Source organism: Pelodiscus sinensis, chromosome 22 (assembly GCF_052426305.1).
Source record: "Pelodiscus sinensis isolate ZL-2025 chromosome 22, ASM5242630v1, whole genome shotgun sequence".
Lineage (NCBI taxonomy): Eukaryota > Metazoa > Chordata > Testudines > Trionychidae > Pelodiscus > Pelodiscus sinensis.
Genome location: NC_143073.1, coordinates 14,311,744 through 14,331,623, shown reverse-complemented (window position 1 = coordinate 14,331,623; position 19,880 = coordinate 14,311,744). Strand labels below are relative to the sequence as shown.

Below are 19,880 nucleotides of genomic sequence, written 5' to 3'. Positions count from 1 at the left end.
TTGGCAGCCCGGCTCAGCTGTCCCGGCGGAAGGGCGCCGGAAGACCGAGAGGCTGCCGCGCCTTCTCGGCCTTGCCTCCCTGTTACCGCCTGCCTCTGAGGCACCCGCGGGCCTAGCCCTGACAGAGACCGCAGAGCGAGCCACCCCCGGCTGCCGCGCTTCTCGCAGACGCTCCCCGCCTCCTCCAGCCCATGGCCGTCGTCCCCGCTTCCCAGAAGCGAGGCCGGGGGAGCTCCTTTGCCCGTGCCACGCTCCCGGCTCCTGCGCTGGCGCTCGGAGCCGAGCTGGGGCGGGCGCTCCCTTTGGCTGCTCCCCCGGGAGAGAGGGCCAAAGGGGCGATTTGGACGGCACGCTTTCTGCGCTTCCGGCCCGTGTCGCTTCTGGAGGGAAATGCCCCCCCTATTCCCTTGACCCGCGTACGTTGAAAACGGAAAAGGAAGCCACCAGGACACAGCGCTAAGTCCAAGTCGAGGCCGAGGGGCCTAAAGCGGCCGTGGGAGCGCAGGGACGCTTCACGTGGGTCAGGTCCCAAGCGGCACCTGGGGAACAAAGCTGTGGCAGCGGACGCGTGTCCTCGACGGAGCCAAAGCAGGCGAGATCCGTAGGACGGAGGGAGCGCCCTTCTGGCTCCCACGAGAGGAAGCCAAGGGGGCGGGGCGGCCGCCCGTTGGTCCCGAGGGCTCGGAGCCAGAGGTGCCCTTTTGGCCTCCCTCTGCTTTGTCTGCACCCCGGCGTCGGCTCGATAGACGGAGCCGCGCGACGGGGCCCTGGTGGAGGCCCGGAGGCCTTTTTTTCCTGCAGAAGGGGAGGCCAGCGGGGAAGTTGCCTGTGGAGCGGCAGGCAGGAAACGGCCCCGGGGGAGGAAAGGCCAGGTACTGAAGAGGGAAAAGGAAGACTCACTGGAGGAAGAGAGACACGGGAGAGCCCCGCAGAAGAGCCCCAGGGAGGGGCGTAGGGCCCTTTCTCGCCTGACCAGGGACTTGAACCCTGGGCCCTCAGATTAAAAGTCTGATGCTCTACCGACTGAGCTAGCCAGGCTCACGGAGAAGGGGCCCCCGTTGGGGTCTCTAGAGACACTGGGCAGGTAAAGGCGACCGGTAGGCAGGACTCCACAGCCCTCCGGCTCCCAGAAGCCCGCGGGCTCAGGCCAGGCCTTCCCCGAGTAACCCACCGTCCCCTTGTCATGCCACGCTGGGGAGCTTTGGCAGCCCGGCTCAGCTGTCCCGGCGGAAGGGCGCCGGAAGACCGAGAGGCTGCCGCGCCTTCTCGGCCTTGCCTCCCTGTTACCGCCTGCCTCTGAGGCACCCGCGGGCCTAGCCCTGACAGAGACCGCAGAGCGAGCCACCCCCGGCTGCCGCGCTTCTCGCAGACGCTCCCCGCCTCCTCCAGCCCATGGCCGTCGTCCCCGCTTCCCAGAAGCGAGGCCGGGGGAGCTCCTTTGCCCGTGCCACGCTCCCGGCTCCTGCGCTGGCGCTCGGAGCCGAGCTGGGGCGGGCGCTCCCTTTGGCTGCTCCCCCGGGAGAGAGGGCCAAAGGGGCGATTTGGACGGCACGCTTTCTGCGCTTCCGGCCCGTGTCGCTTCTGGAGGGAAATGCCCCCCCTATTCCCTTGACCCGCGTACGTTGAAAACGGAAAAGGAAGCCACCAGGACACAGCGCTAAGTCCAAGTCGAGGCCGAGGGGCCTAAAGCGGCCGTGGGAGCGCAGGGACGCTTCACGTGGGTCAGGTCCCAAGCGGCACCTGGGGAACAAAGCTGTGGCAGCGGACGCGTGTCCTCGACGGAGCCAAAGCAGGCGAGATCCGTAGGACGGAGGGAGCGCCCTTCTGGCTCCCACGAGAGGAAGCCAAGGGGGCGGGGCGGCCGCCCGTTGGTCCCGAGGGCTCGGAGCCAGAGGTGCCCTTTTGGCCTCCCTCTGCTTTGTCTGCACCCCGGCGTCGGCTCGATAGACGGAGCCGCGCGACGGGGCCCTGGTGGAGGCCCGGAGGCCTTTTTTTCCTGCAGAAGGGGAGGCCAGCGGGGAAGTTGCCTGTGGAGCGGCAGGCAGGAAACGGCCCCGGGGGAGGAAAGGCCAGGTAGTGAAGAGGGAAAAGGAAGACTCCCTGGAGGAAGAGAGACACGGGAGAGCCCCGCAGAAGAGCCCCAGGGAGGGGCGTAGGGCCCTTTCTCGCCTGACCAGGGACTTGAACCCTGGGCCCTCAGATTAAAAGTCTGATGCTCTACCGACTGAGCTAGCCAGGCTCACGGAGAAGGGGCCCCCGTTGGGGTCTCTAGAGACACTGGGCAGGAAAAGGCGACCGGTAGGCAGGACTCCACAGCCCTCCGGCTCCCAGAAGCCCGCGGGCTCAGGCCAGGCCTTCCCCGAGTAACCCACCGTCCCCTTGTCATGCCACGCTGGGGAGCTTTGGCAGCCCGGCTCAGCTGTCCCGGCGGAAGGGCGCCGGAAGACCGAGAGGCTGCCGCGCCTTCTCGGCCTTGCCTCCCTGTTACCGCCTGCCTCTGAGGCACCCGCGGGCCTAGCCCTGACAGAGACCGCAGAGCGAGCCACCCCCGGCTGCCGCGCTTCTCGCAGACGCTCCCCGCCTCCTCCAGCCCATGGCCGTCGTCCCCGCTTCCCAGAAGCGAGGCCGGGGGAGCTCCTTTGCCCGTGCCACGCTCCCGGCTCCTGCGCTGGCGCTCGGAGCCGAGCTGGGGCGGGCGCTCCCTTTGGCTGCTCCCCCGGGAGAGAGGGCCAAAGGGGCGATTTGGACGGCACGCTTTCTGCGCTTCCGGCCCGTGTCGCTTCTGGAGGGAAATGCCCCCCCTATTCCCTTGACCCGCGTACGTTGAAAACGGAAAAGGAAGCCACCAGGACACAGCGCTAAGTCCAAGTCGAGGCCGAGGGGCCTAAAGCGGCCGTGGGAGCGCAGGGACGCTTCACGTGGGTCAGGTCCCAAGCGGCACCTGGGGAACAAAGCTGTGGCAGCGGACGCGTGTCCTCGACGGAGCCAAAGCAGGCGAGATCCGTAGGACGGAGGGAGCGCCCTTCTGGCTCCCACGAGAGGAAGCCAAGGGGGCGGGGCGGCCGCCCGTTGGTCCCGAGGGCTCGGAGCCAGAGGTGCCCCTTTGGCCTCCCTCTGCTTTGTCTGCACCCCGGCGTCGGCTCGATAGACGGAGCCGCGCGACGGGGCCCTGGTGGAGGCCCGGAGGCCTTTGTTCCTGCAGAAGGGGAGGCCAGCGGGGAAGTTGCCTGTGGAGCGGCAGGCAGGAAACGGCCCCGGGGGAGGAAAGGCCAGGTACTGAAGAGGGAAAAGGAAGACTCACTGGAGGAAGAGAGACACGGGAGAGCCCCGCAGTAGAGCCCCAGGGAGGGGCGTAGGGCCCTTTCTCGCCTGACCAGGGACTTGAACCCTGGGCCCTCAGATTAAAAGTCTGATGCTCTACCGACTGAGCTAGCCAGGCTCACGGAGAAGGGGCCCCCGTTGGGGTCTCTAGAGACACTGGGCAGGAAAAGGCGACCGGTAGGGAGGACTCCACAGCCCTCCGGCTCCCAGAAGCCCGCGGGCTCAGGCCAGGCCTTCCCCGAGTAACCCACCGTCCCCTTGTCATGCCACGCTGGGGAGCTTTGGCAGCCCGGCTCAGCTGTCCCGGCGGAAGGGCGCCGGAAGACCGAGAGGCTGCCGCGCCTTCTCGGCCTTGCCTCCCTGTTACCGCCTGCCTCTGAGGCACCCGCGGGCCTAGCCCTGACAGAGACCGCAGAGCGAGCCACCCCCGGCTGCCGCGCTTCTCGCAGACGCTCCCCGCCTCCTCCAGCCCATGGCCGTCGTCCCCGCTTCCCAGAAGCGAGGCCGGGGGAGCTCCTTTGCCCGTGCCACGCTCCCGGCTCCTGCGCTGGCGCTCGGAGCCGAGCTGGGGCGGGCGCTCCCTTTGGCTGCTCCCCCGGGAGAGAGGGCCAAAGGGGCGATTTGGACGGCACGCTTTCTGCGCTTCCGGCCCGTGTCGCTTCTGGAGGGAAATGCCCCCCCTATTCCCTTGACCCGCGTACGTTGAAAACGGAAAAGGAAGCCACCAGGACACAGCGCTAAGTCCAAGTCGAGGCCGAGGGGCCTAAAGCGGCCGTGGGAGCGCAGGGACGCTTCACGTGGGTCAGGTCCCAAGCGGCACCTGGGGAACAAAGCTGTGGCAGCGGACGCGTGTCCTCGACGGAGCCAAAGCAGGCGAGATCCGTAGGACGGAGGGAGCGCCCTTCTGGCTCCCACGAGAGGAAGCCAAGGGGGCGGGGCGGCCGCCCGTTGGTCCCGAGGGCTCGGAGCCAGAGGTGCCCTTTTGGCCTCCCTCTGCTTTGTCTGCACCCCGGCGTCGGCTCGATAGACGGAGCCGCGCGACGGGGCCCTGGTGGAGGCCCGGAGGCCTTTTTTTCCTGCAGAAGGGGAGGCCAGCGGGGAAGTTGCCTGTGGAGCGGCAGGCAGGAAACGGCCCCGGGGGAGGAAAGGCCAGGTAGTGAAGAGGGAAAAGGAAGACTCCCTGGAGGAAGAGAGACACGGGAGAGCCCCGCAGAAGAGCCCCAGGGAGGGGCGTAGGGCCCTTTCTCGCCTGACCAGGGACTTGAACCCTGGGCCCTCAGATTAAAAGTCTGATGCTCTACCGACTGAGCTAGCCAGGCTCACGGAGAAGGGGCCCCCGTTGGGGTCTCTAGAGACACTGGGCAGGTAAAGGCGACCGGTAGGCAGGACTCCACAGCCCTCCGGCTCCCAGAAGCCCGCGGGCTCAGGCCAGGCCTTCCCCGAGTAACCCACCGTCCCCTTGTCATGCCACGCTGGGGAGCTTTGGCAGCCCGGCTCAGCTGTCCCGGCGGAAGGGCGCCGGAAGACCGAGAGGCTGCCGCGCCTTCTCGGCCTTGCCTCCCTGTTACCGCCTGCCTCTGAGGCACCCGCGGGCCTAGCCCTGACAGAGACCGCAGAGCGAGCCACCCCCGGCTGCCGCGCTTCTCGCAGACGCTCCCCGCCTCCTCCAGCCCATGGCCGTCGTCCCCGCTTCCCAGAAGCGAGGCCGGGGGAGCTCCTTTGCCCGTGCCACGCTCCCGGCTCCTGCGCTGGCGCTCGGAGCCGAGCTGGGGCGGGCGCTCCCTTTGGCTGCTCCCCCGGGAGAGAGGGCCAAAGGGGCGATTTGGACGGCACGCTTTCTGCGCTTCCGGCCCGTGTCGCTTCTGGAGGGAAATGCCCCCCCTATTCCCTTGACCCGCGTACGTTGAAAACGGAAAAGGAAGCCACCAGGACACAGCGCTAAGTCCAAGTCGAGGCCGAGGGGCCTAAAGCGGCCGTGGGAGCGCAGGGACGCTTCACGTGGGTCAGGTCCCAAGCGGCACCTGGGGAACAAAGCTGTGGCAGCGGACGCGTGTCCTCGACGGAGCCAAAGCAGGCGAGATCCGTAGGACGGAGGGAGCGCCCTTCTGGCTCCCACGAGAGGAAGCCAAGGGGGCGGGGCGGCCGCCCGTTGGTCCCGAGGGCTCGGAGCCAGAGGTGCCCTTTTGGCCTCCCTCTGCTTTGTCTGCACCCCGGCGTCGGCTCGATAGACGGAGCCGCGCGACGGGGCCCTGGTGGAGGCCCGGAGGCCTTTTTTTCCTGCAGAAGGGGAGGCCAGCGGGGAAGTTGCCTGTGGAGCGGCAGGCAGGAAACGGCCCCGGGGGAGGAAAGGCCAGGTAGTGAAGAGGGAAAAGGAAGACTCCCTGGAGGAAGAGAGACACGGGAGAGCCCCACAGAAGAGACCCAGGGAGGGGCATAGGGCCCTTTCTCGCCTGACCAGGGACTTGAACCCTGGGCCCTCAGATTAAAAGTCTGATGCTCTACCGACTGAGCTAGCCAGGCTCACGGAGAAGGGGCCCCCGTTGGGGTCTCTAGAGACACTGGGCAGGAAAAGGCGACCGGTAGGCAGGACTCCACAGCCCTCCGGCTCCCAGAAGCCCGCGGGCTCAGGCCAGGCCTTCCCCGAGTAACCCACCATCCCCTTGTCATGCCACGCTGGGGAGCTTTGGCAGCCCGGCTCAGCTGTCCCGGCGGAAGGGCGCCGGAAGACCGAGAGGCTGCCGCGCCTTCTCGGCCTTGCCTCCCTGTTACCGCCTGCCTCTGAGGCACCCGCGGGCCTAGCCCTGACAGAGACCGCAGAGCGAGCCACTCCCGGCTGCCGCGCTTCTCGCAGACGCTCCCCGCCTCCTCCAGCCCATGGCCGTCGTCCCCGCTTCCCAGAAGCGAGGCCGGGGGAGCTCCTTTGCCCGTGCCACGCTCCCGGCTCCTGCGCTGGCGCTCGGAGCCGAGCTGGGGCGGGCGCTCCCTTTGGCTGCTCCCCCGGGAGAGAGGGCCAAAGGGGCGATTTGGACGGCACGCTTTCTGCGCTTCCGGCCCGTGTCGCTTCTGGAGGGAAATGCCCCCCCTATTCCCTTGACCCGCTTACGTTGAAAATGGAAAAGGAAGCCACCAGGACACAGCGCTAAGTCCAAGTCGAGGCCGAGGGGCCTAAAGCGGCCGTGGGAGCGCAGGGACGCTTCACGTGGGTCAGATTCCAAGCGGCAAAAGCGCTATGCGAGCAAAGCCGGCGGGGTCTGGCCAGGCCACTTCAGGTGGGGCCCTGCGGGTTGGCCCTGCCGCCTTCCCCGAGAAACCCACTGTCTTTGGGTAATCTGGTATAGGGGAAAAAGTTGTTGCCGTAGGCACCATGCCTTTTCTGTACTCCTGAGTCTACCCTGTAGCCCTTGTCATGCTGGGTTGATTGTACCTGTCCATCCTGTTGTCAGGAGTGCTATGCTTGAACTCGTTCTGGGTACTGTGAAAAATTATGAAAAACGGATGCTGAATGCCAGCAACTGCTGGAGAGTGTCCAAATTTCTATCTCAACTAAAAGAGTCACTTTTTAAAAGAGGGACCCAAATTCCATGAAAGACTACAGTTGGTGGAAAATCTTCCATCTAATCTTTTTTTTTTCTTTTACAAATATCTCAGTTTTTGAGAAAACAGAGACGTTTGTGGGCTACACAAGCTTTCTTCTAAAAATAGTGGCTTCCTCCCCTTCCTCTTGTAAATTAAAACCTGTAAATAGAACATTTTTCATATTTTCGTTGGAAATGTGCTGGTTCTGAGCCATTTTTCTGAGAAGATTTTCAAGGTTTGTTCAGGTTTCCAGCAGTTTCCTGCTCAAAATGTTGTGGAGTGTCAAAGATTGTTGACCAGAAAAACCTTCTGATTCCAATTTGGGGACCACACGTTCTAACACTCTCACTCAAAATTGTGACCCTTAAGAAACAACAACAACAACAACAAAACAACAACAAAGCCCTCCTTCGTTTCCATCTAAAATTTGCCTGAGCTTGGGTACAAGAAACTTTTTGCAACCTATTCTGGATAAACATCATAAACTTTCTATGTGAGGTCTCAGAGATGTAGCTGTGTTAGGCTGTAACTTTAAGAGTGAGTAGTCCTATAGTAGCACCTTAGTCTTGGTCCACCCTAGGGCTTTATTTCAAAACAACCCCCCTTTGAAGGGGGTGTCCACACTACCACACCTGTGATTTCAAAACAACAGGCAGCTTATTTCAAAATCTGTACTCCTGCTTTTCTCTGGGAATAATGCTAATTTCAAAATAGTTATTTTGAAATAGCATTGGTGTGGACGCTCCGGTGCAGTGATTTCAGAATAACTACTGCTCAGAGTAATTCAAACTAATTACCCCTCAGTGCTTTCTGGGGCTCTAAGTGAAGGTGGAGCATACACATTGAGGCATCCCTGAAGTGGGGATAGCCATTTCAATTTTGTAAATTCAGGAAATATTAAGTCAAATTTAGTTATTTCAAAGTAGATTCCTAGTGTAGATATAGCTTTAGAGACCAACATCTACCTGAGGGCAAATCTAGGCCTTTGCTTGGGAAACAGGTTCAAATGGTGAATTCCCACAGCCAGGGAAAATCTGTCACCACTTCCCTTCTTGACATTTCATGGGTACCAATGAACCTGGCCAGGCATTGCAAGGAGCCACACTGGTCAGGGCAGGTCCAGAGCAAGAGCAAGCAGTTCAGCACTAACTCCTGTCCCTTCCCAAGGCCCTAAGCTTTGGTCCTTTGCTCTTCCTAAGGCAAACCTGCTCTCCCACGGCCTGGGACAATGGGCACCACCCACATCCCTGCCCCCTGGCTTGGCCGGTGAAATCCGCTCGCTGGCTCCCCCCAGGCTGAACCTGGCTCCCCAGAAGGTCACCCCCCGTCTGCCAGCAGCGGCGGCGGCCTGGGGCGCAGCTGGAGAGGAGCGGGGGGGACTGATTCGCCCCCGCCTGCAGAGGGTAGCGTCAGCCGCTGCTATCGAGCATGCTCAGGCCAAACCCCACCCGGGGTGACCCTGCGGATGGCGTCACGGGGCGCGATCCTGCGGGAACTGGCGCCTCGGGGCCCGATTCTGCGCCGCTCCTCCCCCCACCCAGACCAGGACCCTTACTGCGGATCGGCTGCGGCTAGGAATGTTGCATGTAGCCCGGCGGCTCCGCGCCCGGCCCCGGCCCCGCCCCCGCTCCAGCCCCGGGAGAACAAAGGGCGCGGACCGGACACGCGGCAGCCCCGGCCGGAGCCCCCGAGAGCCCCACGGCGCTGCAGCCCGGTTCTGCTCCCGGACTCAGGTGGGGCGGCTCGGAAGGGGCTCAGCAGCCGGGCAATGCCGGAGGGCGGAGGGGGAGTTCATTGCATCCTTCTCTGTGCCGCTTGCCTCTCACCTGGTACCAGCTCTCTCCGCTCCTCCCCCTTAAATCCCCCGTTTTCCTACAATTGACTTTCTCTTCGCTCAGTTGGCTGCGTTCCTCAAATGGCCATTGACATTCTCCTCATATGGGGGGGGGTCCCCATAGCCTCGTTCTGGGGGAAAGTGTTTCCCTGAGTCATTCCCCAGAGGGCTAGTGGGGGCTGTTGTGGGGAGCCCCGACACAGGGGGATGGGGTGGCCATTGGGGTACAGGAGAGGAAGGGGGAACAAAGGTCCCCTATGGAGCCCCATTTTGTTCAGAGACTTTGTTCTGGGGAGACTTAAAAATGTCTTGGTGGGCTCAGACAAAGTGCAGGGGGGGGGAGGGGAGGGGAGGACCACACTGGGATGAAGAGATTCAGCATTTTCCCAGGGCAGCAGGATCCAGGGGTGTGTCTGCTCTGAAACCTCCCCATCAGGCTGCAGAACCACGTCCTGTGTCGCTCCAGCCTGTCCCAGCCTCCCATGGTGCAGGACACAGAAATGGCTGCAGAGGAGCCAGCTCAGGTAGGGGTGGCTGCTGGGGGGTTCCAACCGGGGGGGCAGGGGCAGCAAATATACGGGGATGGGAAGGTTTGGGCTGGTTTGGAGCCTGGCAGAAAAATCGCAGGGTGGCGACAGGGAGGAGGCCACGGTGGGACAGACCTGCTGGGACTCATGTAATTAGTGGCTCAGATTCTAGGGACAGCCATGAGGTCAGGAGGTGGAAATGCCCTAATTAGTGGAACAGGAAACAACTCGGGGGGGGGGGGGTGCTGGGGAAACAGACCAGACTCCTCATGCTGGAGTCTGATCCGACCAACCAGCGGCTCCCAGTAGAGAGGCTCAGGGGAGCTGCCCCTCTCCTCCCATCCACCTCTTCACAATGGCGGGTCTACCAGGGAATTGTCCCTAGGTCCTGCATCTCCTGAATCAGTTCCTGGCTAGTAGAGGTGGGATGGATCTGCTGGGAGTGACAAGGGGTTTCTCTTCAGCCCCTCATCCAGATGTTTCCTGGCTGCTCTGAGCAGGGTGGGACCCTGCTGACTGTAGCCACCCAGAGGTTCCAGGTGATTGATTCCTCTTCATGACAGGTGGGGCTGTGAGTGGGCAGCAGGTGCTGAGTGGGGGGTTCTTGCTCTTTCAGGGGCTGGTGCCCTTCGAGGAGGTGGCTGTGTATTTCACCAGGACCGAGTGGGCTCTACTGGACCCCGCTCAGAGAGCCCTCTACAGAGCCGTCATGCAGGAGAACTACGAGAACGTGACCTCGCTGGGTAAGGGCTCCTGTCTCTGCCCTTCTGAGAAGGGGAAATGCTGACTTGTGGTTTTTACAGGCAGGTGCCCTGCTCTGTCCTGCCCCCACTCTACTCCTGAGGCCCTGCCCCTGCCCTGCCTCTCTGCTTCCCACCTCCTGGTGGTTCTGTCTAGCTCCCATCCCCACACATACATTCAAAGAAGCATTAGGAGGTTTCCTCTCCTCGGGGTAGAAAAGATTGCCTAGTGGCTAAGGCGGAAGCCTGAGGCTTGGGTATTCTGGATTTGATTCTCTGCTGTGCCACAGACTTCCTGCTTAGCCTTGAGACAGTCACTTCACCTCTCAATGCTCTAGAGCAGGGGTTCCCAAACTTTTTGACACGGGGACCAGTAAATCCATTCACGAGCTTTTGGAGGACTGGTAACATATAGTTGCATATTCATTAAGCAAATGACGAATATGCAAATACGTTGTTTTTGGTCCATCCAAAGCCCCCAGGGCCAGCTTTAGCAAAGCTTTTGATATGGCCACCCACAACATTCTTGCCAGCAAGTTAAGGGAATATGGATTGGAAAAATGGACTGTAATCCAATAAAACCCTGCACCCCAACATCATGTATTGAAAAGAGACTCATTCATTTTCAGAAAGCTGATACCATCTTTGCAATTTTTTTATCCATATTCTGATTCCGGATGGTGAATGCACCAGGTTCTCTCCATTCGGACACATTGCCGTGCTTTTAAACCTCACTGTCAGCAGTGGGGATATTTAAAAGGCACTGCTTTTACGTTTTTATTCAGGATCTGTGTGCACCCTGAACTGTCCTGCTCACTGCTGGCCGATTCTCTCCCACCTTCCCCTTCCACCCTGGGCCAGCCCCGCTGTCCCCGCCAGCCGAGTCTCTCCTGATCTCTCCTGGCAAGCCCAGCTGCCCCCGCCAGCCCTGTTTCTGCCGGCTGGTTCCTCAGCCAGCCCCGCGATCTCCCCCAGTCAGCCTCACTGCCCCTGCCAGCCGGTTTCCCCCCCTCCGCGAACTCCCCTGGCCAGCCCCACTGCTCCCGGCCAGCCCTGCCTCTGCCAGCCTACTCCCGCAGCCAGCCCTGCTTCCGCCGGCCAGTTCCCCTCCCTATCTCCCCAGGGCAGCTCCACTGCCCCGACCCTGCTTCCCTGCAGCCCATATCCAACCTCCCCTCCCCCCTCCACAGCCAGCAATAAGAGCTCACCTGATAACCCTCACTATGCCTCTGCCGGGAGCCTGAAACATACGGCTGCATCCGCCCGGCCCGGCTGGGGGCTTGGGGAACCCAGTGCTCACAGGCAGTCCGGGAGCCCGGAACACCCTGGCAGCCACACTGAGACCCAGTATTTTTTTCCCGCAGCCCGCCCATAGTTTGGGAAATGCTGCTGTAGAGATTCCCACCTGCCAAATACTGATCCTGCTTCCTAAGCTAGATCCATTCCTTCCTGTGTGGGAATGTGGCAATGGATCTAACAAGGTTTTGGCATTCGCAGCATCTCTCTGGCAATGAGCTCCACAAGCTGACCGGACATTGCGTGAAGAAACACTTCCTGTTGTTTGTTTCCTATCAGCGCTAAGATACCTGAAGGTGTATTTCCAGTAGACCTAAATGTTACCCTATTTTTCCCAAGCAGTGGTTTCTTTTCCTATTACTCCTATGTCCTGCTCCTCAGCCAGCCCCGCGATCTCCCCCAGTCAGCCTCACTGCCCCTGCCAGCCGGTTTCCCCCCCCTCCGCGAACTCCCCTGGCCAGCCCCACTGAATTACAACTGAAGTCTTAAACTTTGCCAGCTATTTATGCATTGTATTAGATGCATCTCCCACACAACAAAAACACACTCCAGTTTAAGGTATTAAAGATGCAGAGATTCAAAACACGCAAACAGATTTTAAAAACTGAATTTGCATTTCTCAATGACTGATGTGAACACCTGTTTGAGCCTTAAGAAAATGTGCCCTCCGACAATGTCATTTTCAAGGGCATGCTCCAATCCTAAGGAAATTAGCAAAGAGACCTGTTCTCTGGTTGTAACAGCAGGTAGAATTAAGAGCACTGCAGGTGCTTGTTTGGGGGTTGAGAAGCAGAGGTGCTCCTGATGGAAACCAGAGGAAGTTACTGTGCAACTGAAATGTCCCTTTCATGGAAATGTTACGGAACTAGAGGATTGCAGACTAAATAGAACTGAAATAGACGATTACACTGAAAATAAAACTGAGGAGCTTTATGGAGAGTCTGCAAGCAAGCAGCATGGTCAGTTCCCTTCTCTTAGCCATGGCTGGCTAGAAATGGCTCTTTCTAGACTGATCTATCAGCTGGGTGACAAGAAGCCATTGACCCTCAGTGTTTTAAGCGCCCCTGGGCTGCTAGCATGACTGCAGGGCTGGCAGGGGGGTTCTAAGTTGCACAGGTTCTCAACCACCCAGCCTTGGGGGTATTTGGGAACCTCATTAAATGTTCCCTCTGTGCAAACAAGGGTGGAGGTGAACAGGTAGAGACAGCTCTCTACTCCCAGCCATGCTCTTTGGCAGCAGCAGCACCTGTCAGCCAAAACAGTTCCTTGCTTAGCTCTCTGCTATGGGCTTTGGTGTCCACAATAAGCAACAGTTAATTCCCCCTGCCCTGCATAGAGACATCTCTGAGCCTGGCTAATTCAGTCGGTAGAGCATCAGGCTTTTAATCTAAGGGCCTGGGGTTCAACTCCCTGGTCAGATGAAGCGACCTTCTTCTCCCATCTGCTGCTCCCACTGGGGTTCTTCTAAAAAAAAAAAACCCACTTTGGTACACACAGAGAGAGAGAGTTCCTTTTCCTTTTTAGTACCTGGCCTTTCCTCTCAAGGGCTGTTTCCTGCCTGCTGCTCATCCTGACACAAGTACCTAAAAGGGTGTTACAAGGAGGGAGGAAAATTGTTCTCCTTGACCTCTGAGGCTAGGACAAGAAGCAATGGGCTTAAATTGCAGCCAGGGAGGTTTAGGTTGGTCATTAAGGGTGTGTCTACACAGCAAAGTTATTTCGGAATAATGGTGGTTATTCTGAAATAACTGTGCCAGCGTCTACACAGCAATTCCATTGTTTCAAAATAATTTTGAAATAAGACAGCTTATTCTGACTTCTGTAAACCTCATTCTATGAGGAATAATGCCTATTCCAAAATAGCTATTTTGAAATAAGGCGTGTGTAGATGCTCCACTGCTGCTGCTTTGAAATAGCTCCTCACAAGGGCCATTCCAAGTTATTCCTCCTGAGGTTCTAAATTGAGATAACACATCTACACTACAGGGAAGCCTCAAAAGTAGTCCAAGGCAGGCTTCCCTAATGTAGATGTGCTTTTTTGAAATAAGCTATTTCAGAATAACTATTCCAGAATAGCTTATTCCGAAATAACTGTGCAGTGTAGATTTAGCCTAGGAGAAAACTTCCTGTCACAATGGTTAAATACTGGAATACATTGCCCAGGGAGGTTGTGGAATCTCCATCTCTGGAGATATTTAAGAGAAGGTTGAATAGACATTTGTCAAGGATGATCTAGATGGTGCTGGGTCCTGCCATGAGGGCAGGGAACTGGACTCAATGATCTCTCGAGGTCCCTTCCAGTTCTAGTATTTTATGAATTTATGTTTTACCTGCAGGGGTGACTGCTGAGGAGGGACACAAGGGAAGCAACAGCCACATGACTCTTCCCCCCTCCACTTCCACAGGAATTCTCGTGCCACCCGTAGCCCATGGTCCACACTCTCTGCCCATTCTTTTCTTCCCCATCCCATTACCTGGCAGGGGAGGGGAGCTCTGTCTCTTGCAGCATCTCCCATCCCTGGCAGGCAGCATGACTGGAGGCTGACTGGGTGATGCTTTTCTGGCCATGCTGCCTGGCTGCTGCAGCTGCAGAGACTCTGGCTCCTTTCCCCTCCCTCCCATGGTGTTTGGGGGATATGTGACCCTTTGTGTCCCCCCTGAGACATCACCCCTCACTCATCTCCTGGATTTCCAAACCCCCAAACAAGCAAAACAATAAAACCTGACCGACTATCTAAAGTTTTCCCTAATTACACATTTCAAGGAGTCCATTCCTGGGAGAGCCTTAGTCCCTCATTACCTGGGGGAAAAAACTGATCTGATCTCAAAGCAAAAGAAGAGAAAGAGAAAAAACCCTCTCTGCATTTGAAATTCCTATCTGCATTTAATTGGCTGAATGCCCGAAGGCCCCTCCCTCAGGTGTATTTCCAGAGTTGCTTAACCCTTTCTTCACTCTTCAAGTAAGTCAGACTCTCCTGTAAGCAGTCGGTCGGGACATCACCTTTTCACTGCTATAAAATGAACTGAAGTAAAAGGAATAGACCCTTTGTTGTGACAAACGTCCCATGAATTCTTCTGATCTCTCCTGTTTTCTTTCCCCGGTGCAGGGTTTGCTGTTTCCAAGCCTGATGTCATCTCTCAGCTGGAACGAGGGGAGGAGCCATGGGTCCCAGAGCTCCAGGGCTCTGAGCACAGAGAGATCCTGGGTGGTGAGAGATCATTAAACCAGCTCAAAAACTTTCTGTGCATTGAAGGATACAGCTAGCTACATGGGCCGTGTGAGCTCTCGGAGTTCAGGAGTTTCCCTGGGAGGGCTGGTAGCCTCAGGACATCTGGTGCTCCTGGTTTCTGACCGATCCTGACACCTGACAGCAGCTCCCTTCTTGCTGGGATGTGGAGGAAGAAGGTAGTTTCCCTCCTCTCTTCCCTGTGGGGAAGAATTCAGGAGAGTTTAGCTATTAGTTTTATTTTTTGTCTCTCAAGCTCTAACGTTGTTTTGATTTTCCCTTTTCTGCCCCTGTTTCTGATGTTTCTTTCTGTCTACCAGGTACTGGGATGGGGTGTGAGAACCAGGAGCTGAATCCTCAGCCAGAAGATGCCAAGCAAGTGGAACCACACAGAGGATTAGCGCAAGGCTCCAGAGGGGATGTGTCCAGGGGTCATGTGCATGGGGCAGCCTTTGAGATTGAGCACAGGCCAGAGAGGGAACAGGAAAACCAGCCCAGCAAGGAAGTGGGCAAATCCATTAGCTGCCAGGGAACTGACCAAGACCTCACGGAAACAGGAGCCCAGCAGAGAATAGCTATAGGAAAGAGAAAAATCACATGTCCTGAATGTGGAAAAAACTTCACTAGACACTCAGGCCTCATAAAACATGAGAGAATCCACACTGGAGAGAGACCCTATGGATGTGGGGTGTGTGGGAAAACTTTCAGTCACAACTTTCACCTTATTCAACATCACAGGATCCAGTCAGGAGAGAAACCCCATGAATGCAGCGAGTGTGGGAAGAACTTCACTCTGAGCCCTACATTTACTAGGCATCAAAGGTTCCGTACAGGAGAGAAACCCTATCTGTGTCAGAAGTGTGGAAAAATCTTCACTGACAGCTCAGCCCTTACTAATCATCAGAGAATCCACACTGGAGAGCGTCCCTATGAATGTAGTGAGTGTGGAAAAAAGTTCACTCGGAGCTCAGGTCTTATTACACATCAGAGGATCCATACAGGAGAGAGACCCTATGAATGCTGTGTGTGTGGGAAAAGCTTCACTCAGAGTTCAGCCCTTATGAAACATCAGAGGATCCACACAGGGGAAAGACCCTATGGATGCGGGGAGTGTGGGAAAAGCTTCAGTCAGAGATTTCACCTTATTCGACATCACAGGATCCATTCGGGAGAGAGACCTCATGAATGCGGTGAGTGCGGGAAAAACTTCACTATGAGCTCCACCCTTATTAGACATCAGAGGATCCACACAGGCGAGAAACCATATCAGTGCCAGGAGTGTGGGAAAAACTTCACTAACAGCTCAGCCCTTATTAATCATCAGAGAATCCACACTGGAGAGCGTCCCTATGAATGTAGTGAGTGTCGGAAAAAGTTCACCCGAAGCTCAGGTCTTATTATACATCAGAGGGTCCACACAGGAGAGAAACCCTATGAATGCTGTGAGTGTGGGAAAAGCTTCACTCAGGGCTCAGCTCTTATAAAACATCAGAGGATACATACAGGGGAGAGACCCTACGAATGTTGTGAGTGTGGGAAAAGCTTCACTCAGGGCTCAGCTCTTATAAAACATCAGAGGATCCACACAGGGGAAAGACCTTACGAATGCTGTGAGTGTAGAAAAAGCTTTACTGTCAAGTCAGACCTTATTGGGCATCAGAATATACACCTGGGAAAGATACCCCATCAGTGTTCTGAGTGTGGAAAATCATTCACGCAAAGCTCAGCTCTTGCTATGCATCACAGGATCCACACCGGAGCGAAACCCTATGAATGCCGTGAATGCGGGAAAAAATTCAATGTCAAGACAGCCCTCAATACGCATGAGAGGATCCACACGGGAGAGCGCCCCTACGAGTGCTGTGAGTGCGGGAAGCAGTTCAGTCAGAAATCAACCCTTCTTTCACATCAGGCAAGCCACACAGGAGAGAGACCCTATCAATGCTGTGAGTGCAGGAAAGGTTTCAGTGTGAGCTCCGCCCTGATTGTACATCAGAGAATTCACACAGGAGAGAGACCTTATAGATGCTCTGTGTGTGGGAAAAGTTTCATCCGAAGCTCACACCTTAAAAGACATCAGAGTGTTCACAGAAGAGACCCAGCATAGACATTGGCTACGTCTACACTGGCCCCTTTTCCAGAAGGGGCATGTAAATTTCACTAGTCGTCGTAGGGAAATCCGCGGGGGATTTAAATATCCCCCGCGGCATTTAAATAAAAATGTCCGCCGCTTTTTTCCGGCTTTTAAAAAAGCCGGAAAAGAGCGTCTAGACTGGCCCCGATCCTCCGGAAAAAGTGCCCTTTTCCGGAGGCTCTTATTCCTACTTTGAAGTAAGAATAAGAGCCTCCGGAAAAGGGCACTTTTTCCGGAGGATCGGGGCCAGTCTAGACGCTCTTTTCCGGCTTTTTTAAAAGCCGGAAAAAAGCGGCGGACATTTTTATTTAAATGCCGCGGGGGATATTTAAATCCCCCGCGGATTTCCCTACGATGACTCGTGAAATTTACATGCCCCTTCCGGAAAAGGGGCCAGTGTAGACGTAGCCACTGTGTGTAGAGCAGAGAAAAGATCATTATTAAAACACATTTGCTAATTCCTACATAGGAACCTTTTGGGCTGTTTTCACCATGTGCTTCACTCTGTTCTGTCAGCTCCTCTGTGTATTGTTGCCTACTTATGCATTTCAGATATCCCTTCTTTCGGGGGAATCCTGTGGTCCTTTCTACTAGGGATGTGTACAGTTAACCTGTTACCCCATAGCTGGTAATGCTTACTGGTTCCAGTTAACCAGTAACCAGTGAGGGCTGAAGCAGCCTCAGTCCACGGCGGACTTGAGTGCCCCGCTGCCAGGGGCTGCTCTGGAATCCACAGCAGCCTCTGTCTGCAGAGAGCCGGGGGTCCCTGCAGGCACGGGCTGCTCCGGTGAGGGCTGGGAGCTAGTGGCAGCGAGCAGTCAGGGGGTGGGAGCATTGTGGGCTGGGGCTGATCCCACTTAGTTGGTTAACTGGTTATACATTAGGCCTAACTACCATTTAACTAACTGATTAACTGGATTTGTACATCCTTACTTTCTGCCAGCTCCTTTCTCCTGTGAGTGGTGGGAGTATGTACCCTTTATGGCTAACTGAGTGGTAATCTGAATTATACTGGAACACTGCAACTTCTTTTTTTGGGGGGTGGGGAGAATAAAATATAAGCAGCCATGGCTAAACCTGGAGAGTTTATCTGATTTAAAATACTCTCTATGGACTAAGGCAGTGGTTGCCAACCAGTTGATTGCAATCAACTGGTCAGTCACAGTGCCCCTAGGAGTCGATTACCATGGCCAGCTGGCTGGGCAGTTGCCTCTCTTTGATCCAGCCCTTTTGGAGCACGGCGCAACCTCGGCAGGCTGAACGCTGCAGTCAGCTGGGCTGGAGCAAAGAGGGGCAGCCTCCCAGCCAGCTGGCCACAGGTTGAACCCTCCGAGGCTGTGCCACAATCAAGCTGGGCTGCAGCAAAGGGCGGCTGCCCCTCTTGTTAACTTGCTGGCGGGGGGGGGGGGGGAATAAGCACGTGTGCACGCACACGCATGTGTCCCCAGCTCTTGTTTCCTGCTCCGGGAAGGAGCGGGGCTGGGCATGCTCCTCAGAGCCAGGACTGGGTGGTCAGCACATGTGGTGTGCCAGGGACTGGGCTATGCTGCACTGTTCCCCTTGGGCTCTGTGCGGGATCAGGGAGTCTCATCTCCAGTGCCCCTCTGTGCCCGGCTGGGCTGGAGCCAGCCCACAAAATCCACCAACTCTGGTGGTTGTATATCTGGCTGATGGGAAGCCCTGAACATCAGTCCTCCCTGTCCCTTCCCCTCACCCCATGGCGACTGAAGTGCCAGAAGAGTGAGGTGCCTCAGTTGGGGGCCACATCATTGGGGGTTTGGGGAGGAGTTTTTTTGCTTCTCGCTTGTGTGGTCCCCAACTGATTTTTTTGTGGGTTGGGGCCCCCGACCCAAATAAGGTTCCCCACCCCTGCCATAAATAAAGAAGACATTGAAACCTTTTGGCTATGTCTACACTCGTGGCTTCGTGTGCGAATAATATGCAAATGAGGCTAAGTGTGGAATATCGCTGAGCCTCATTTGCATACCTAATGAGCCACCATTTTTTTCAGAAGAGGCTCTTGCGCAAGAAGGAGCATCTACACTGCTCCTCCTTGCGCAAGAAAAACCCTCCTGCACAATGCCGTTACACCTATTACTTTTCAGAAAGAATGGCATTGCGCAAGAGGGTTTTTCTTGCGCAAGAAGGGGCAGTGTAGACGCTCCTTCTTGCGCAAGAGCCTCTTCTGAAAAAAATGGTGGCTTATTAGGTATGCAAATTAGGCTGGGCAATATTCCACGCTTAGCCTCATTTGCATATCACTCGCGCAAGAAGCCGCGAGTGTAGACATAGCCTTTGTGTTGTACATTGTATTTTACTTTATTTAAAATTAAGTTTGATAAACTAACATGAGAAGGTTAAAATGCTTAATCTGTTTCATAATTTAAACCATTCTCCCCAGCCACAGCACTAGCCAGTTGGCTCCGATGTAATTAACAGTGAGTTTCCATTAGTAACGGGTAGTCCGCAGAAAGGTTTGGAGGGCAGGGGGCCTCAAGAAAGGGGTGGGGTTTTGGGGAAGGGATGGGATAGATCCTGGCTTGCCCTGACATTTAAAAAGTGATCTTGGGTGTAAAAAGGTTGGAGACCACTGGGCTAAGGCATTTGAAGTGCACCATGGCCCTATGGCTGAGGTGAAAGAACCTGTGAGAGGAATAACATAAACCAGAGTACAGTCCCAGTGCAGGCTTCAGTTATTTCTGTGTCAAATTGAATTTGTTTTGATAAGCTCCAAATTAAAATTAAGAAGAGAAGTTGTGTACCCAGTTACACTGTATGGTTATGTCTATACGGCTTTTTTTTTTTCCCGCAAGAAAATATGCAAATGAGGTGAAGCGGTGAATATCACCGTGCCTCATTTGCATAGTTAATGAGCCACCATTTTGTGCAAGAGCCGTTCTTCCTGAAAAAAAGTGGCAGAAAGACTCTTGCGCAAAATGGCGGCTCATTAAGTATGCAAATGAGGCATGGCAATATTTACCACTGTGCCTCATTTGCATATTTTCTTGCACAAGAGATTGTAATGTTTGGCAGGAGATGTCCATGATTCTGTTTACGAGTGCCAATGGATGATGAGTGAATAGGTAGTTTTTTCAGTTATTTTGTGTCACGTGGGACTTTCTCAGGAGCGAAGACCTCTTTTCCTTTTTGGAGGAAGCCAGCTGCTACAGCTCAGCCTTTGAACACTCAGCTCAGGATATGAGCTCCCTTTCCCAGGCTTTTAGG

At 56.2% G+C, this 19,880-nt stretch overlaps 1 protein-coding gene across 3 annotated transcripts; it reads left to right on the top strand.

The window, feature by feature from the left end:
* The first annotated feature begins 8,492 nt into the window (after positions 1 to 8,492).
* LOC102457909 (uncharacterized) lies at positions 8,493 to 16,671 on the top strand. Of its 3 annotated transcripts, none has more exons than XM_075907162.2 (5): positions 8,493 to 8,630; positions 9,168 to 9,255; positions 9,875 to 10,001; positions 14,402 to 14,503; positions 14,842 to 16,670. In XM_075907162.2, exons 2-5 carry the CDS (start codon positions 9,214 to 9,216, stop codon positions 16,626 to 16,628), a joined length of 2,058 nt encoding a protein of 685 aa, XP_075763277.2. In that variant the 5' UTR covers positions 8,493 to 8,630; positions 9,168 to 9,213; the 3' UTR covers positions 16,629 to 16,670. The 3 variants fall into 3 exon arrangements, with proteins under 3 accessions (XP_075763277.2, XP_075763276.2, XP_075763275.2); XM_075907161.2 differs by having other exon boundaries at positions 8,596 to 8,726; XM_075907160.2 differs by lacking the exons at positions 8,493 to 8,630; positions 9,168 to 9,255; positions 9,875 to 10,001; positions 14,402 to 14,503 and adding an exon at positions 14,573 to 14,700 and having other exon boundaries at positions 14,842 to 16,671.
* Positions 16,672 to 19,880: the final 3,209 nt, after the last annotated feature.